Source organism: Misgurnus anguillicaudatus, chromosome 21, assembly GCF_027580225.2.
Source record: "Misgurnus anguillicaudatus chromosome 21, ASM2758022v2, whole genome shotgun sequence".
Lineage (NCBI taxonomy): Eukaryota > Metazoa > Chordata > Actinopteri > Cypriniformes > Cobitidae > Misgurnus > Misgurnus anguillicaudatus.
This window is the reverse complement of record NC_073357.2, coordinates 32831088-32851685: the sequence shown is the minus strand read 5'-3', so window position 1 is coordinate 32851685 and position 20598 is coordinate 32831088. Positions and strand designations below refer to the sequence as shown.

At 38.9% G+C, this 20598-nt stretch overlaps 1 protein-coding gene across 2 annotated transcripts in view; it reads left to right on the top strand.

Moving 5' to 3' along the window:
- igdcc3 (immunoglobulin superfamily, DCC subclass, member 3) overlaps nt 1-20598 on the top strand; it is an 88083-nt gene that overhangs the window by 58816 nt on the left and 8669 nt on the right. For both annotated transcript variants that reach the window (XM_055203580.2, XM_055203588.2), the window contains exons 6-9: nt 3252-3410; nt 6720-6885; nt 17796-18043; nt 19906-20070. In XM_055203580.2, coding sequence (XP_055059555.2) covers nt 3252-3410; nt 6720-6885; nt 17796-18043; nt 19906-20070 — 738 coding nt within the window. The remainder of the gene's footprint in view (nt 1-3251; nt 3411-6719; nt 6886-17795; nt 18044-19905; nt 20071-20598) is intronic.

Here is a 20598-nt window from a genome sequence, read left to right as displayed (position 1 = left end):
TCCTCGATTTGACTCGTATTTAGTCTATTTGCATTTAAATGATCAGTCTGATCTATGTCTTTAGAGGTTTCATGACCTTCTGTTGTGTGTTCATTGTACAATCCACACCAACACACGTATAATAATCTGACCTCTTTCTCTCATCTCTCTCCCAGCTATTATCTAATGTGATTCTCACATTAAGAATGTAAATGATGGTGCCTCCCAGTAACTGCTGCTAATCAGATTCTGGATATTGCCTTGCACAAGGATATTACCGAAATTAACTGCTAACACAATGGGATTTTGTTGGATTAGATTACAGTGAGAGACAATCGGGGCTAGGCTCGGTAATGAATGAGATAGATCTCCATCAATCAGTGATTAACGCCATATTGCATTTATTTCTTCTCATTGAACAGCCAGTGTTCAATCTAAACAAACCCACACAACCATGCATAATTGTTCATTGACAATACATAAACACACTTACACCAGCATTAAAGCACTATTAAAACCTTATTTTCTCGATTTATGAACACTTTGTTACAAATGTAGACTGTCCACACTGGTTGTATTCTGTAGGCAACTTGAAAATGATTTCTAAAAATGCTTTTATCTTTGATGACTTACAGTACATTACGGCCTTTTATACATTTTATCAGTATGGGTTACCTGAGAATCAAACCCATGACCTTTGCGCGTCTAATGCAATGCTTTATACAGTATGTTCCAGCTAGATAAATGTTAATGTTGTTCATTTTTGCCGGTCTAGGATTGTCACTAGCTGCTGCAAACAGGTATAGATTGTTTATTAGTACGGCTGCTGGCTGTTTGGCTTGGTTTTTAACTGGATATTAATCTTTGTCAAGCTAATGGTGTTGGTATGAAAGCTAGAAAAACAGCTACTGTGTCCAAAATCCATCCTGACCACATTGAGTTGGTTTGACCTTTTCCAGCAAGATTTGTGGAAATCACAAATGTACTACACACACAAGTGCATTTTCTCTCACAGTTATCACCGTCTCTGTGATACTTTATTAAACATGTCGAAAGATTTCAAGTGAATCTGTAGCCCTTTTCACACAGACATTCCGTAAAATACACGGGAAAGGCATCCGGGATTTTTCCGGGATCTTTCGATTTTTTATTCATTCATACTGCTAAAATTACACGGCTTCTGATGGTCCCGGAAAGACACATGACCTATTGAAAGTCCCGCCCTCTCTTCTACGCAGCGTCTGAAGTTTGCATGTTATATATTATTTCTCTCTCCAAGAATTTTTGCATTTTTGTTTATGATAAGATTATAAAGGAGCGCGTGACGTGCGGTTCTAATGCTGGTGAATGATCTCAGCTTCAGAGTGGATATTTGACGGGCTCCATGAGCTCTGCTTTAATACAGTTTTCAGACATTTCTCATCGTGATTGTTTATATGCATTTAAAACCCGCACATTGAACGATATATCTTGTTGGGATGACGCGCGGGTATTTTCGTTTATTATAGCTCAAATGAGCGCGTGACGCGATATTATTTTATGCTGCTGAATGATCTCCGTTTCAACGCAGTAAGTGACGAGCTATCTTACCTGATATCTGCTTCAGTCCAGTTTGCTGACATTTCTTGTCTTGAATGTTGTAAATCCCTCATTTTAAAGAGTTGAACCAACTTCAACTACGGCACGTGCGTCATTGTTTATGCGTCTCATTTATAATTTCCTGATTACTGCTTCAATCTAGTTTGCAACATTTCTTGTGGTGAATGTTTATATGCATGTTATCTCTCGTTTTAAAGAGCTGAACCATAACTTTTGTTGTGATGATGCGCGCGTCCTTACTACAACACGCCCATTACGGCATTCTTTCGGCTTCTTGTTCACACAGAGGGTTATCCGTGTATCTGACTAGGTCCTCGTTCCTGCAACGATCCCAGAAGATTAACGGGACGAGTTTGTGTTCACACAGACGCTTGTCTGGCAATTTTACGGGTATTTTCTGGGACCAAAGGTCTGTGTGAATGGGGTTTGTGAAGATAGATGTGTGTTGGTATTATTTTTGTGGAACCAGGCTGAAAGTCACTTCAGTACAGCACTTTACAAGAGTATCTAACATCCTATCTAATGTCATTTTGACAGACACATTAACAACACAATGACAAACCTGAGAAGCCAGTCATATGAATAGATGTGATTATGGGGATTGTTCATTTTTATCACTTTTATTCACACATGGTTCAGTTAAGGCTAAAGTGAGTGAGATGTTGCACAATGACTACAGATAACCGTAGATTTAGTGCTGATACAGTGTGGCAGTGGGTGCTCCAGACATGTATGAGGGATGTCCATGGTAACAGAGTCCTCCTGCGTCATAGGGTTTTATGGGTCGTCTCACATGTCCAAAGCTCCCACTTTCAGTACTATTGCTTAATCTGTGTCCACTGTTCCTATGAGACCACATGAAATGAGACTGTCAACGGTACAACATGAATTATGTGTCGTTTTTGTGTTGGTTGGTGTTTGTGTGTTTTGTTTTATGGTTGCAAGTAATGTAGTCTTTGTTTCCTTCTTTTCCCACCTCGCCCTTTCAATCTTTTTAGTCTCTCTGAGTCTTTCTGTCTCTTTCCTCTTGGTAATGGATATTGCTTTTCCCTTTCATCAATTGGTCACATTTTGAAAAGACCTGTTAAATTCTGAGGCTCATATTGTACTGATGATATACACACGCAACAAATCTCTATATTTTTAAACATGTGAAGCAATGACTTAATTTAGAGCTGTACGGTTATGACAAAAATCATAATTGACGATGATTCAGCTTAATATTGTAATTGCGGTTATTGTTGATGATTAATAGGTTTTTTACAGGGAAATTTTAAAATGTTTTATACGTTTCATTCTGTGAAGCAGCTGCATTGTACAATCTAAACATCCAAAACTAAATAATATCATGTAAATAACAAATAGTTATTGGAGTTGTGTTGTTAGTAAAATCCAATATGAATGGCTACGGGACACATCAACTTATACATTTTAAAATATCTAATTCACCACTGTATTTGGTGCCAAAGCGCACAAAAAGAAGCTGTAATTGAGGCTTTTGGTGATTATTTAATTGTCTCACCCGTAATTGTAATCCCGATAAGTTTTTTGATTAATTGTGCAGCCCCACTGTGCATCAATGTAACTAAAAAAATTTTTGCTTATGATTTATCATCAGACCTCTATGTTTGTCTTTGTCAACACACTTTCATTCTATTCATTTCTCTTATTAGATGGCCGTCCAATAGGAGTCGAGGGTATTCAGGTGCTGGGAACAGGAAACTTGATGATCTCTGATGTCAGAGTTCAGCATTCTGGTGTCTATGTGTGTGCAGCCAACAAACCAGGAACCCGTGTACGCAGAACTGCTCAGGGACGGCTAGTCGTGCAAGGTGAGCTGCTGTTTAGCTCTGTTGAGAGAGGTAAGGTCAATTTGGTGAGAGGGTGGAGATGGTTGTGAACGTTCATCTATTTTGGGGTTTTGATGCTGCCTCAACCTGCAGCCATCTAAGCAGACAGTGCTATGGAATTCATAATGATATTATTTAGAAAACTTTTACATAAGTAAATATGTTGTGCTTTATGATCAGTGTTGGCCATTTTGGCCATCTTATTCCTCTTTGCAGATTTAATAAACACTATCCAGTTAGAATTTTGTGTAACACTTTACTTGAAGGGATTCTCATAAGACTGACATGACACCTTCATAATCATGACATGACACGTGCCATAAACATGAAGGAGATTTTTTAACGCTTGTTTATGATAACTGTCATTTGTTCAATTATGTATTTTTTATGCAAATATGACATTGTTTATGATGTCTTTGTTATGACAACTTAACATAAACCAATACAACACCGTCTTTCGGATGAGACGTTAAACCCAGGTTCTGACTCTCTGTGGTAATTAAAAATCCCAGGATGTCGTTCGAAAAAGAACAGGGGTGTGCCCCGGCATCCTGGGCAAACTTGCCCATTGGCCTACTAATCATCCCCATATATACTAATTGGCTATATCTATATCTCTCTGTCTACTCTCCACTAATACGCTGGTGTGTGGTGGGCGTTCTGGCGCAATATGGCTGCCGTCGCATCATCCAGGTGGATGCTGCACATTGGTGGTGGTTGAGAAGATTCCCCCATTCATATGTAAAGCGCATTGAGTGCTGCAGAAAAGCGCTACTGTATATAAATGTAATGAATTATTAATATTATAACATTCATAAATCTGTCATAAACATGCTATAGCAGAAAAATTATCAAACTTACGAAACAACTAAGCTTTATGGGTTAACATTACATTTCAACTGTCATTTAAATATCATTAAGTGTTAATAGTCTGTCAAATAATTTTAAATACCTTTACAAAATGCAATGGACAGGTCAAAAGATTATAATTAACTTTATTTATATGCACAATACATAAAAAGCTGTCAACTAACAGAACTTGTTCTTCCTTACACAGAGGTTTCTGAATTTTTTTGACATAGAAGAACAAGCTAACAAAACATTCAATTATTTAATGTAATTAACTGTTTTTTGCACGAACGCTGCATGGCTTAACCCATTATTGTACTGTTTTTGTTTAATTTTAGGTAAAATTTAATTAATTATGTTTATTATTATTATTATTGAATGATTGATTTTATTTCTCTAACACCTGGAGGAAATGCAAAAAAAACATTTAACATTTTAATGACAAATTTAATTTGTACCACTGTAGTTGAGGTCAAGAAAAATATTCGTGACGCTGTTATAAAACTATTTGACAGAATATTAACACTTTATGACATTTTAATGACAAATTTAATTTGTACCGCTGTAGTTGAGGTCAAGAAAAATATTTGTGACGCTGTTATAAAACTATATGACAGAGTATTAACACTTAATGACATTTTAATGACAAATTCAATTTGTATCACTGGTAAAAAGTGGTCTGTTATATAATGTCAAATTGTCATGACAAGTTATAATGTATTGGTTAATGTCAAGTTGTCATAACAAGGACATCTCAAACAATGTCATCTTTGCATTAAAAATTACATAACTGAACAAATGACACTTAATGACAGTTGTCATAAATGTGCATAAAATCTTCTTCATGTTCATGACACGTATTATGTCATGATTATGAATGTGTCATGTCAGTCTTATGAACACCCCTTCAATAAAGTGTTACCGAATTTTGTGAAATTTGCATCTATCTGAGTCTTTCTTATTTGTAAACTTCGCGCCCAGGTTAAATAGTCAGAAGCTGGTGTTGTATTTGAATACGGTACATGTAGATGATGCTTTTAAACTGTCTTAGAAGTTAGTGGCTGAAGTTCAACAGGTGTAAACTGCGATGGCGTATGCAGTGCTCTAGGTGCAGCATTGAATTAATATGATCTTAGTGGGCAGATGGTATCAGTTTCTGTCTCACTATAATGCACTTCATTTACCTCAAAGACAGAGATGGAGAGAGAGAGAGAGAGAGAGAGAGAGAGACATGATTTAAAAAAACAAAATAACTAAAATTGGTAATAAGAGAAAAACAGAATGGCCCAGGAGGGAAATAAATGAAAGAGAAAGAGGTAGATACGAGAAGACGGTAGAGATTTCTCAGTTGATATATTACGGTAGTACATCAATACTCAATGATTCAGTACCATCCCCCACTCTCTCTCTCTTTTTCTCTCTCTCTTTCTCTCTCACTCGTTCGTTCTCTCTCGTGCACACAGAGATAAAGAAATAGAAGAGAGGACTAATTTCCAGGGCTGTGACTGTGAGGCGTACTGGACCTGTGAGAGCAGTTAGAAGCTCTCTTATCATTTATTTATTAAGAGCAGGAGACTCTGAAAATCCAGGAGAGATATTGCAGGAGTCTTGAGCAGTTTAACACATGCCAATTTACAGCCTTTAATAATTAAAGCCATCATACCCTGGACGTAAGCGTGGATGATGATGTGAATGTAAATGTATGACAGTAATTGAAATGGCACAAATGTTGCTAATCAGTGAGCAATTTCAGATTGTTTAGATTAAATGTGACCTAATTAAGCAGCTGAAGTCTATTGGATCGGTGTGCCAGCTGTGTGTCATTTGGCAGTAATGCAACACGGATCAGGTAGAGGAAGGTTCTCGGGTGAGGTTGGGGGCAGCAGGAGACTCTGAGGGGCGAAACTGAGGTGTGGAGGTTCAAGCTTGCTCCATATCCCTTCCTATTCCCACACATCTGTTCTGTAGCACTTAATCTATTTTAATTTCCACACCGTGTCATTAATGGATTCCCGGTTTCCTCCTCTGGCCCTGAGAAATCTGTTTTTGTACTGCTTTAATTGAGTTCATGTAAATCTCTTCCAAGTTTATTCCTGTTACCACCCACTGCTGTCACAATACATTCATTATAGATGAGGTGAAGCAAGAGCCATGGAGAGAGATTCTCTCTCTCTCTACTGTAGATGCATTGTGTGTGCAGTGGGTTTCATATTCAGATACTGCTTTTGAATACTATGTTGAGAAAGTCTTTACATATAGAAGTTGAATAATGTAGAATTGGTAAAAAAGTGAATTATTAGAAGCAGTAACCTACTTTAAATAACCCAAAAAAAGGCTTCAGAATAAGTCATTTTAATTTAAAGATCTGCAGTTTATAATAGATAGCTACTTACTACAACTGATCGCTCATTGTATAACTCTTATTCTTTATCTTTCCCACAGCGCCAGCAGAGTTTGTACAGGCCCCTCAGTCCATTGCTCGCCCGGTGGGCACCACTGCCATCTTCACATGCTTGGCCCAGGGTGAGCCTGTCCCCCAAATCACCTGGCTAAAAAACGGACAGATCCTAGAGCCTGATGGCCATGTTAAACTCAGGAATAACAACAGGTGAGCTGGACCTGTTTTGTCACATTAATGCACTTTTAAATGTGTTTCTAACAGAAAATGAGTCACCAGTGTGTGTGCAGAAACATCCTGTTATTATACAAATCCATCTATTTTTCTTGGTTCTTCTGTGTAATCTCCTTTAAACGCAACAGTCACACAAAACAGGCTGTTGGGGATCCCCTAACAATGTGATGTCACATTGATTACGCCCCACCCATAACCGCTCACAGACTCTGCCTTATGAGCGCCTTATGTGTCTCTCACTTTCTGCCTTTCTGATGTAGTCCAAAGCACATGTGTAAGCACTTTACCTCCTACTTTGCAAACGGGGAGGGGAACAGAAGCTTTCTTTGCATTTAAAGAAACACATACAGAAACAGCGCATTCATTGCAGCCACAAATGGCCATGTTCAACATCATATAATGAAAGATCTGTGATGAATTTTGAGCTGAAACTTTACAGACACATTTTGGGGATACCAGAGACTATTTTTATCATGCTGAAAACACCAAGGTTAGTGGGCCTTTAACTCTTTCCCTGCCATTGACGAGTTAACGAGTCAATTAAGAGTAAAAGCTTTCCTGCCAATGACGAGTATTTACGGCTTTCCGCAATACCGCTATTATCCACCAGGTCTTCCGCAACTTATAAAACCCGGAAGTATCGCCCTAGGGCAAACAGCTGTATGTCCGTGTATGTTTTGGTGATTGCTTTGGATCTGGCTTTTTGCTCAAACATGGGTGTTTTTGAAGAAACCTACCCATAGTAAAGTTTGATCCTTGTGCGAAATGAGATCTGTTTTTATAACAACCACAACTAGGATTACTGTAGGCAGAGGCACAATTTTAAATCCGAAGTTATAGTTCAAGTTTAATATACGGGAGTAGCATACTTTTTTAAGTTTCTCAAGGATTCACAAGGTCAGGGCTAAGCAGTAATTCCCAGTCATAGATGTAGCCCAGGGGACTCTTGGAGAGATTTAGTTCCAACATTTTGCTTTGTTAAAGCGGTTATTCATTTGCACAATGTCATTCATTACATTTAGAGTAGGTTAAGTGCTTTGCTGCGTGACATTATTGTTTGTGTCATTGAGAGCGGTTGTCCTCTTCCCACTGCAGTGTTATGACAGCGCATAAGGTGGCTTGTTGAGGTTGATAAGACAAATGTCTGAACAGAACACACATTATTCCTAAGTGTTTTAGATATGAGACGGGGCATCTTCTTATTTTTATATTTTTGTTTATCCACTCTGTAGTTCCCTAAGTTATGATTTTGTCTTTAGAAATGGAGTCTGACGTGTTTCGTTGTCTACTGCTATAAATGTTTTATTGCCAGGGATTTGGTTGTGGTTAAAGAGCACGTTTACAGCATGAGAGAAAATCAATTTCCATGATCTCCACTAAATTTATAACACCAATGATAGAGAGAGGCTTTCATTTGTAGAAGAAATCAATTGGAAAAGATTTGGAGAAGACAAGTGGGGCGGGACAGGCATTACCTGACAGGAGTGACAGAAACTGGCAGTAGGAGAAGAGAGAGATGTAGAGAGAGCGGGCGAGAGTAAAAAAGCAGGTGGATAAGTTATAATCTGAACAGCACCATTTGCTAATTGACTTGTAAAGTCAAGCGATTGGCTGAAAAAGATGTTCCTCCTATTGAACAGTTTAATATACATCACAGACGTGTCTTTTTTTAAGTGTCTTCCATATCAAATTGTCATACGTAATGTCAATTACATTCTGTGAAAATATAACTTTGATATCTTTAATTTTGTAAGATCATGCCAGAGATTGAAATTTAAGAAAAATCAATGAATGAAATCAATGATGCTCCTAAGCTCACAACTAACTTATGAAACACTCTAAGTATGAATGTGTTGTCCAAAACAGACACATCTTTAAATTATTATTTTTAACAGAACTTGTGTTGTCACTCACACAAAACAAATCAACACAAAATGACATATAAAGTGTTAAAATGACACGTAGGGCCCTGCACTATGCAGTGCAATGCACGCCGCAAGTGTTTTTGCTTATTTAAGCCCGGCGCAGTTATCATTTTTACGTCCATTGTCACATTGTTTAAATAGCAAATGCACAGTGCCCAAAAGTGCGCCCATGGGCATGCTGGTTTCAAAATAAGGTCTGTTCAGGTGCATTGTTGGCTATTCTGAGGCAAATAAGATAGACTATGCCTTGACCAACTAAAACCTGGTCTAAAGTCAATGGCGCAATATTGTTTTTGTTATTTAAAGAGTGCGTTAGTGTGCCTATGTATATTAAATTATATGTATATGTATTATTAAATCTCTTGGACATAAATGAGGACCAATTTCCGAGACGTTAGAATGCATAAAGAGTTGCTTCAAATTTTTTAAATGCTACGCCACAGATTTATTGTATATGATGACTTTGTACCTCTGGATATGGTAAGATGAGAACCTTTTTTAAGTTATGCTTTTCGAAACACGGCGCTGTCTGAGTGCTGAAACGTTCGGGTTTTCCGCACCTTTGTAAATTCTTTATCTCCTGTTTGTTACAAATTAAGTATTTTTAGAGTACAGACCTTTTCTTGCATATTTGTAAATTATTACACTGATCATGTAGGCTATCCATCCATTTACAGCAATTAAAAAGCAATTAAAAGCCTGCTATTTTTACTAACATGGCTGAAAGAAAAGTACATTTAAGGAGAATCAAAGGTTTTAATACAAAAAAATTCAATACAAATAAAAACAACAAATTTTTTATATCAATCTTAAACTGGTGGTCTTCTTCCTCTGCTTAGTTTTTCAGTTTACAAATCCCACCATCTAAATAGGGAAACGTTATGGTGCAAGTGCAACTGGCTTTTAAAGGGGATGTGACTCTAATTGGTTTATTGCACGTTACACCCAAAACACACCCCTTACGCATTATGAGAATAGGAACAATCTGTTTAGACTGTGCACTAGGTGAACACAAACCATTTTCCCCATCGTTAAATGAGCAAAAGTAGATTCGGACACGCCATTTTAGACTTTGTGTCGTGAGCTTTACAATGCACTTAGATCGTTAAAATAGGGCCCATAGTGTGTTAATAGCATAACACAAAAAATGTGTAGAAAATCTACAGATACTTTCTTAGAGTGTAAGATTTCACATACGGGATCACACAAACTGTAAGAACCTTAAAAATCACACGTCACTTTTAAGGAACTGTACCATTGCATATTAGAACCAAAAGGTCTTATTGTAATTTTGTATAGCACTTCTAATATGATCGCTCCCTACGATGAATTGTTTTATTGTTTTCCTTAATGGCTTTAGATTAAAGCAACTAACAAATGCCTCAATGTAAATATTATAAGGCTGCCGTAATAGGTCATCTCTGCTCTAATGCTTTTAATGCAGCAGCTTGGAGAGGGACCATAAAAATGGATTTAAAGCGTTTGCATAAAAACATTTGCATTAAAGCATTAAATTTAGATTAAAATTAAATGTAAATTAACTGAACATACTTTTTCATAAATTATAGACTGCCAACAGGTTTTTGTGACAGTTGGGGTTAGGGACTGGGGTAGGGGAAAAAAATATATAGCTTGTACAGTATAAAAACCATTGTATCTATGGAATTGTCCCTGTAAACCACATATGCCTGACTGTGTGTACGTGTGTGCGTGTGTACCTGGTAATCATCACGTTGTGGGGACCAAATGTCCCCATAAAGATAGGAAGACCAGTATTTTTGTGACCTGAATCAGAATGGGGGTTATCCTACTTCCCGGCACTAATATGTCAATCCATGTTCCTCACAGAGAGACAGGGAGATGCTGCCCTTCATGTAGTTTGGATAAGGAAAGCAAAGGAGAATCGATTTGCACATTTAACAAACTTGCATGTGCACACATTAATCACACTACACACACATATATGGCGCCCCTCACCTCCACCCCAAAGGACATGATACACTGTATGCTCACATTGAAATGTTAATATGGACACTCAACGAGGGCAAACTCATCAGCTTGTCCTTTTGTCCGCATTAATTCTTGTCAGTGTGCTCAACACCTTGACACATACCTTTTACATGGTGCATTTCTGGCCCGCCAAAAGCCGTTCAGACTACGTTGATTTATATAAAAAGTAGTGTATTAATATCATATTTTATGTGAGGTTATAAATGAGGTAACATGTGTGTGTGCTTTTGGATATATAAAAATGTACGTGTCCACCTGCCCTCTGTGTTCATTAGGGGTAGAAAAGTGGCAATGCATTACAATCTCTGATAATATAAATTCAGTGGATTAATTTAACAGTATTCAACAATGCACTCAGTCATTTTTATATTTTTTTAAACCTTTATACCGTATAAAACGAAAACACCACCGTTTTTCAATATTTTACTATGTTCTCACCTCAACTTAGATGAACTAATACATACCTAATCTTTGTACAGTGCTTCTTGAATGTGTTAGCATTTAGCCTAACCCCATTCATTCCTATGGCTCCAAACAAAAGTTTTATTTTGTGCCACCATACTTACTCGTGTAACTACTCATGTAACAGTCTTTAAAGAGGAAAAACATGGAAGTGTTTGGTGGCTTCTAAATTCATCCCTGTTTGGAGCCATAGGAATGAATGGGGCTAGGCTAAATGCTAACACATTCATGAGGCACTGTACAAAGATTAAAAGTGCATGCACTGATAAAAGATAGGTACATATCATGATTTTACGTCTTTAGGTTTGTACAGAATTAAAGCGCTGCATTTGAAACTGTGCATGTGCGCAGTCATACATGCTTTAAGACCCTGGGGAATCCCTAGGAAGAGTGATGTAAGAGGGAACTTGCGCGTGAATGAAATATCTTTTAAATAAACAACAGATAACTAAATCACGATAACAAAATCAGTCTTCCGATGCAATATATGTTATACACAGCAATAATCTGACATTAAATCGATTTGCACAGATTAATTAGTACTTCACCTCCCACGTGACATCATCAACTATGTTGTTAAACCAACATTGTTCAAACGACGAATGTGCAACAAAGTTACTATGGTTTCGGGAAACAGTCGTGACAAGGTAGTTTGTTTCTCCAACTATGCATCGTACTATGTTGGTTCAACAGCAAGTTGCGTCGTTGTTCGGGATACGCACCCCTGTTTAAGTTTCACAACAACTTATTTCAGTTGCTTAAGAGTTATGAAAACAGCATTTAAACATTACTTATTAGGGTATAGTCTCCCAATCTCATCTGACGGTAATATAAATGCGTTTTTAAGGTGCAAAGTACTGACAGGAATGTTCATCTGACAGGAAGTTTGGTTTTATTAGGTATGTGCGTGTACCATATTTTTCACTGGCAGCACGACTAACATGGCAGGGCATCTCTTTGTTCAAGGTCAGATATTATATTTCATAAAGGTCTAGTGTAAAAATGGCATAGAATTGCTTTAAAAAATATTTTAAATCGAAAATCGAATCGTGACCTTAGCCTCGAAAATGTAATCGAACCGAGGATTTGGAGAAACGTGACACCCCTAGAGTACAGAATATAGTTTCCTGGTATTGTCCCTTGATCTTTTACATTGCTAACGTAATGCTTTACCAGATGAGCTACATGAACACTGTTCTGGTGGTCTCAAGTTTGATTTTACTGTTGTTCTTTTTTCATTGTCGAAACTCATTTTTCAAATGTTGCTTTGTTGCATCTCTTCCCTTTCATCCACAACTCCATTATGTGTCTCCTGGTCATTACCCTCTCTCCATCCCATGCAAAATGCAGCGGGTTTTGGCCTTGACCTCTCCTGCAATCAGTCATTTCCATAAGGCTTTCACTGAGATGGCTAACTTCCTATGCCTCTCTGCTACCCTTCTTTTTCCCACCCTCTTGTCTCTCTCTCCCCCCTTAGAGGGCATAATAATAAGGGTGACCACCCTATTCAGGAGCCACTGCTCTGTGACGGCTATGCAAACATGCTCTCAGTATGCTGAATAGCAGCCCTCCTGTCTCAGGATGTTCTCTGTCAGTCTGAAGAGAGGCCTAAATATACAGACAGATAGAGGGTGTGCAGATGGTCCTAGCAGACTGTGTGCTTTTCCTCTTCAAACATCAATATTCTGAACAACAACAAAGAGCTTTTGTAGTAAACACATCGGTCGTGAAAGTTATGTGTGGTTCTGTGAAAGAGAAAGAGTGCAGAAGGTGAGAAAAAGTTGATTCATTTATTTGAGTGGAATTCATTTAGTTGACTTAGCTCTGGAAAAAAACCAGAAAGTTTGGTGGGAATCAAAATTTGAGTTTTGTGGCTTTTAGTTAATTGCTATTGTGGCTTTAAAACTTTTTCTGCGTATCTGATTTATAAAAGACAGATCAGCTTTACCGATTCTTTCCGATAACATATGAAAAAAATTCTGACGGAGGAGTTACGAGCTGCGGGAGGAGCGAGTCACTTTATACAACACTGACTGAATAACTTATAAATCACTACATGCTTGTGTCGTTTATATAATGTGCACTTATGCGCCTATTTCCAACATAACACAGAAGTCTGTCTTACCGCATCCAACTCCCATGACCCGGTTGGGACTTTTCAATGAAATCCAGCGTTAAACAAACACACATGCAAAACTCTGCTGCTACCTCGGATAAACAAACCATATACATTGTTTCCATAATGCTGGCTTTCTTCTCCTTACATCCCAAAACACACTTCTTCTTTTGTGCCATTGTTAATAGAAAACAAAACTGTCATGTGAGGTGATGCCTGTGACTTAGCGTCTTCGGTTCTCACTGATTTATGTGTGGGCATAGTTTTCCGGGGGAAGTGCCCTTAAAAAGAAGTGATACGTATGGCTTACCCCTGAAACGTCAGCTGGACCCGTATTCGAAAAAAACTTCCCAAAACTTGTACAAACCCTGGCAAAGTGCATTCGTCACAGAAATACTCTGTAACACGTCCAACTGCTTTTTTGACATTTTGCATTTATTTAGCATGAGGAAACAAACTCTTAAACTGTGTTAATAAGTCAGAATGCATATGTAAAAGTTTTCCCAGTGACAGTAATTTACATGCTTTAAAACTGATTGGCTGCAATTTTCTAATTTAGTATACACCAATCTATGAATATGCAAATTAGTCCCCGCCTCTACTAAATCGCACAGCTCAGAACATAGCTATGAATATGCAAATTAGTTCCTCTCTTTTGTACACATAAATAGATGCTAATGTGGTTGTTCCAGACACATTACAAGTCCGGTTTTACAATGCATAGGTGAACTGCGTGTTTGCAGCACTAACTGTTTTTTGTGCTGATGTTAGCAAGGTTACACTGCATGTAAGTTCAGCATATGTGAGTTTAAATTTGTTGATGTTATTGGTTATGTGTGTGTGTGTGTGACGTGGCAAACCAAGGCAATTTTAAATAAGATGTCTTTGAAAAACTCAAATATTTTAAGTCCTTTGATATGTCCTTTCCAAACTTCATGTTTTAACATTTGTCAAATTGCATTGGGCAGAAAAAAGTGCTTAATAAAGTATTTCTTGCTGTCTTTAGCACACAATGTCAACCATTTCAAATATTTCCAGTAATAAGCATCTTCTTTGTGTCTACAACTAAAGTGAGATAAATAATAAGCTGTTTGACAACAGACGGCACATTGTTGCACACAGACTGTTGAAGATGCTAACACAAACTCACAAATTCCCCTACTGTGTGTTTTCACTGGGCATCACTGACACACTGTGCTGTCTAGACGGTTGTACGGAGATTTTAACAGTGTGTGTCCCTCTTTTCCTCACAGTGCAGGGTGACAGCATGAAACATAGACAGATTGTGTGTGTGTGTGTTTGTGTGTGTGTGTGTGTGTGTGTGTGTGTGTGCGCGCGCGCGTGCACGTGCGTGCTTGTGTGTGTGTGTGTGTGTACGTACGTGTGTGTGCTTGTGTGTGTGGAGGGTGGAGGAATGCCATGTGTAAGTGGCAGACTTTCTGTTGGGTGGTCTGCCAGTGTGTGGGCTATGATGTACAAGTCAGTGCTGCCATCCACATCATGTTCCACTCATTTACATTGACATACAATGGAAAGGTTCTGCTGGTATGTATGTTTTGCAAGTACCCAAAATAAAATCAATTCAGCTATTTACACATACAGTATGCAAGCCATGTAACATACACTGTAGAGCACTGCAAAATGCAAATATAAAAAAATGTAGAGGCCAAGGGCCAGATTTACTAACAGCTTACGCCAGCGCAAACCATCATTTTGACTGTAAAGACGTGCAGTGGATCATTAGCGCTGAAAAGGTGCGGTCTAGTTATTTTTGCGGCTGACCTTATTGCATATGCATTTCTAGGAGTTTCCCTTTCAGACGCAATATTTTTGGGAGAAGAATATTTAAATGATTGACGCAACACGATTTACTGATGTTTGCACATGTGTTTTCACCGCCATTATTTAATGCCGAAAAAGCATGTCTTAAATTACTTTGCACTTGAAATGGCTGGAATTATTGCTAAAAAGAGGCATCACAGAGAGCAGAGAATGCGTGAAACAAACAGAGGATTGTTTTAACACGTAACAGTTTATTTGGAATGCCAGAGGAACATATTATTCAAAAATATTGTTTGCCAAGCCATGTTATTTTTTATTTGCTGAAATAAATAAAATTAGCCTGACCTTGTCATACTCAATTCTAGTCAGAATTTGAGTTTGATACCGCTCCATTGGGCTATGATTATGAGGCGTGTCTCAACCGAAAAATGTCTCTGCACTCAATTGGATAGACCTAAGTCATAAAGTTAGACTATCTCTTACCATTTGTACATTAGTTGAACATCATCCACGACGATACCCATTACGTTTGCTTGAAAAATATCGGAGCCTAGCATGTCCCTCCACTTTATTCAGCAGCCACGATTCCGGGGTTCCGAAAAGAAACTGGCAACGACCGCTAATTATATCCATCTTGTCATGCACGCCGAGTTGCATCGCCGTTATACCCATTTCAGTTGCTTCTTTAAATTGGTCCTCCATAAGTGTGACCAACTTTTGCCGAATCCCGTAGAAAGGTGGCAAAACATCTTTCCAATCAACAAATGCCTTAATGGCGTTTCTCTGATCCTCTTTTAAAATCAATGTTCTGTCGATATCTTTTAGAACACACTCTGTCAGAATCCACACATCTGAATTCTACAGCAGCAGCCATTTCTTTGTGATTCAACACACGCGCTCTTTGGTGACGTGGTTGATTACGTTACTGTTGATCATCTGTCCATCATCGTATAAAGCCCGCCCTGACAATTTGATTGGTCGACCAGCTTTGGGTCTCACATAGAAGCTCCTCAACCGAGAAACCCCAGACCTTAAAAATGTTGTGGGCGGGGCTAAGATCGGCTGGCACCCAGGCTAAAATAAAATAGGAGTCACACAATAAGTCATACAATAGCAGACATTTCAAATCTTCCTGTAAACCTTCATTTTTTTGTTCTCCAGTTCTTTTTAGTGTACTATGGCTTCATTAGCTGCGATTACACACCCCAAATTTTCCACTGCGATGTCCGTGGTGCTGATCTCAAGATCTGCTCTGCTTATTTGCCACCCTGAACTAATTTGCGCTGCTCTTAGTGGACTGCGTTGGTCATTATGGAAATCAGCTGTTGCGCCTGTGTTATTTAATTTGCATATTACCACACCCATCTGCACTTTTTTGGAATTGCGCTCTTGCGTTAATTTGCTCAAACACAATAATTGATTTTGACCTAATAAAAAACAGTCAGACAACAACAATGATCCCACAACAGACCATCCAGAAAAAATAGCATCTAAACCTTTATCCACGTACTGCTCTGAGCTGTACTGTGTGTGTGTGTGTGTGTGTGTGTGTGTGTGTGTGTGTGTGTGTGTGTGTGTGTGTGTGTGTGTGTGTGTGTGTGTGTGTGCCTGGTAATTATCACGTTGTGGGGACCAATTGTCCCCATAAAGATAGGAATACCAGTGTTTTTGTGACCTTGTGGGGACATTTTGATGTCCCCATGAGGAAACATGCTTATAAATCAAACAAAATGATGTTTCTTGAAAATGTGAAGTAGTAGAAAGTTTTCTGTGATGGTTGGGGTTAGGGAATGGAGTAGGTAAGGGGAACAGAATATACAGTTTGTATAGTATAAAATGCATTACGTCTATGGAATGTCCCCACAAAACATGGAAACCAGAGTGTGTGTGTGTGTGTGTGTGTGTGTGTGTGTGTGTGTGTGTGTGTGCGTGCGTGCGTGCGTGCGTGCGTGTACACGTATGCTCTTGCCATTGCTCTTGCCAGAGAGACTTTAACACCCATGCCATTTATCCAACAGCACAATCAGCATGCAAAAATGTAGCAGAGAGAGCAAGGGGGCTTACAGAGAAAGATGGTTGAAGCTTAGGACGTCATTTAAATATCCTAGCCTTTTAAATGTTTTTCACAGTCTCAGGATGCTGGGGGAAACTCCTTATTATATATTCATCACTAATAATCCCCTAACTACCCCTCCTCCAGCGGTGAAAGAGGGAAAGCGGAGGAGGTGGTGTTACAAATACTGAAAGAGTAAAATTGAAAAATGAGGACCAAGAAACAGAATAGAAATTTGAAGAGAGGGATTCAGGAGGGAGGAGTTTGACAGATGGTTGAGTTTGTTCATGTTAATGAGCAACCAGAGATGATATACTGTAGGTATCATTTTTTTGCTTTGTTCATGAGTCATGACACATCATTTACATGAGGAACAGGTTTCCACACATGTCAGGGGTTTGGATGAGAAGCTTAATGTAAAACCAGCCATCGGTTTTTGCGACTCCAATTAAAAACTGAAGAACCTAACCATCTTCATTTTTTTCAACCCTTTAACACACTCTCTCTCTGTCTCTCTCTCTCTCTCTTTCTCGCTCAGTTCCTTGACTATCTATGGTGTAACCCCGGAGGACGAGGCAATATATCAGTGTATTGCTGAAAACAGTGCAGGCTCCACACAAGCCAGTGCACGTCTGACCGTGCTTTGGGCAGACGGGTTGCCAGGTGTGCCCACAGACATACATGCAGATGCCCTTTCTCCAACCACTATTCAGGTGTCATGGAAGGAGCCCACCAAAAACACTCAGGACATTATTGGATATGTGCTCCATATCCGCAAGACTGCTGGTAAGAATACCACTTCTCACAAACAAAAACTAGCAAACATTTGTATACTGTATCTTCCTCTAACACTACATTTTCTGCATTTCTACATTGTAATCAAGAAAGACATGATTTGGTTCATTTATTAACCTGTTTCCTCATAAAATTTCAGGTTTTATTTGGCTCCTGGGGATTTCTGATCTCCACAATGTTGTCAAACCGTAACCTCAAACACACACAAAGTCAAACAAAATGTAATATTTTCCAACAATGTACACAGTAAATCAATACCTTTATAAAAACTGAACATGTACATATTTAATGAAATACAGACTTTGCTTGCTCTATTGAAATCGCTGAGATTTGGGATCAGTAGCACTTTACTTGTCCTCTGTCGCCATCAGCTTGGGTGACCAGGGTTTCCCGCAGCACTTTGCAGTTCGGGTGGCCCGCCTAAGCTGGGAAACCCTATTGCTGTAACTAGGTCGTCAAAAAAAAAATCGCTGCACAAAAGGCCGTCAAGTGCATATCGGAGAATAGCGCGGACGCACCTCACACCGTGAGTGGGCACGAACCCCACACGGCCGAAATGAGAGGAAGACGTCTGGAGGATAACTTGCCAGTTGATAAAACATCTAGGAGAATAGCACGGATACGCTTCACACCGTGAGGGTGCACACGCACCACATGGCCGAAATGGTTTGTCACTGTCTGGAGGATAGCCAGTTAATAAAACGCGTGTCCGTGAGAACTGTAAGTGGACTTATGTTTTGGGTTTATTTAAGCCTGTTATTGTATTAGTCTATGGTTCTTGCGAATTTAAAGTAAGTTCGCTGGTGATTTTGTTGTTTGAACAACCTGCTAGATAAGTTGCACGTGCCTGTTGATCCAATATAATTGTTAAGCGCTCTCACTCACGTTATTTATGTGCATTATTTACATGCTATAGTAGTTACACTCCTTTTAGATAATGTAATTAATAGTGGAAAATAATTATTTTTTTACAATCTTCGTGTTATCAATCATCGTTTGCCAGACGTTCTACAACATCTGCTTAAGTTTGTGTTTATTAACCCTTTAGTTTCACTTCATAACGCAGCTATTCTCGTTAGAGGTATCTGATAAAAACATTTAATTAATTAATAATCTAGTATGTGTTCATTTTCTGTCATAGTTTATTCAATATTATGAATTTTATTTGAGTGTTTGAGCCCCTTTGTTTGCCAGGCCCCCCAGCCACGCCCACCCGCCCGATCCTACCACCTTAACTAACAAATTTTCTGCGGGAAACCCTGGGTGACAGTATTTGTATTTATGAGGAGATAGAAAGAGAGGGCAGACACTAGAAGCTCAGCACAAGGATGGATGTGTATTCAGATCTCTGTGCCTCTCTCCTGGGAAGCCTTAAAGTTGCATGTTGATGTTTATCTGTGCTGGAGCTGCTGATCGGAGCCGTTTACTGAAGTGCTCTTAAGTGTCCTCTGCTGAGCTTTTTCTTACCTCACTATCTCGCTCTCTTTCCTCTCTCCGGTATCATCAGATGGCTGATTACCAGCCAAAGGGACCGACCATTAGCCTCTGCTGTAATTTAGGTTTCAGAGACTCTGATACGCCTAGAGAAAGACAATCTTACTTTCATCAGTCTCGCTGCCCCACAGCACCGTGGGATTTGTTTTGGAGTCGGTGCCATTTATTATGTATATGCGCACTTGTAGCAATCGGAGTTGAATTAATAATAGGAGGGATATGAAATTTACTGCAGCCATAAATGTGACAAAGAGAGACGGTAACATTTAAAAAGTGATTTGTTATGATTGTTCCTTAATCCTTTTGCCTGCGCTCTCGGTCTTTCTCTTTTTTCATTCACCTTCACTCTTTACCCCCAGACCCAGTGGAGATGGAGTACCAGGAGGCCGTTTGTAAAACGACCCTGAAGCAAGTAATCGGAGATCTGGAACCTTCCACCAGCTACAGCTTCTACGTGAAGGCGTACACGTCTCGAGGAGCCAGCAAAGCCTCTGAGACCGCTGTGGAGAGCACCATGGGAGAAGGTATAAAAGTGCATTTTAACACACAATCTTATTTTATTAAGCAATTGTATAATGTCCAGTCATTTTATGAGTTGTTAATTACGTTTCCTTTAAAAAGCCACAAGGGCTACTTACACCAAGCAGTCGTCAACTAAAAAAACATATTGTTTTTCCATAATGTAGGATTTCTTAAAGTCTCCCTGTAGTCAAGAATTGTATCTTTGAGCATCATAACATACTGTACATACATCTATAAATATGCGAATTAGTCCCTGCTGCGTCTACTCTTTTACACCACCTTGGACCATAAATATGAATATGCAAATTAGTTCCCGCATCCACTCTATTGCACCACCTCGGACTAGGGGTGCTCCGATAAATGCCGATGTACATTAATAATACGTGTCCGATAACTATTCTGAATCGCACAGCTGATATATTCACAGCTATTTCACGTACTACGGCTTTTGATCAGTAGCAGGGTTCCCACACCTTAGTAAACTTCAAATTCAAGGACCTTTCAAGGACTTTCCAGATCCAATACCCTCA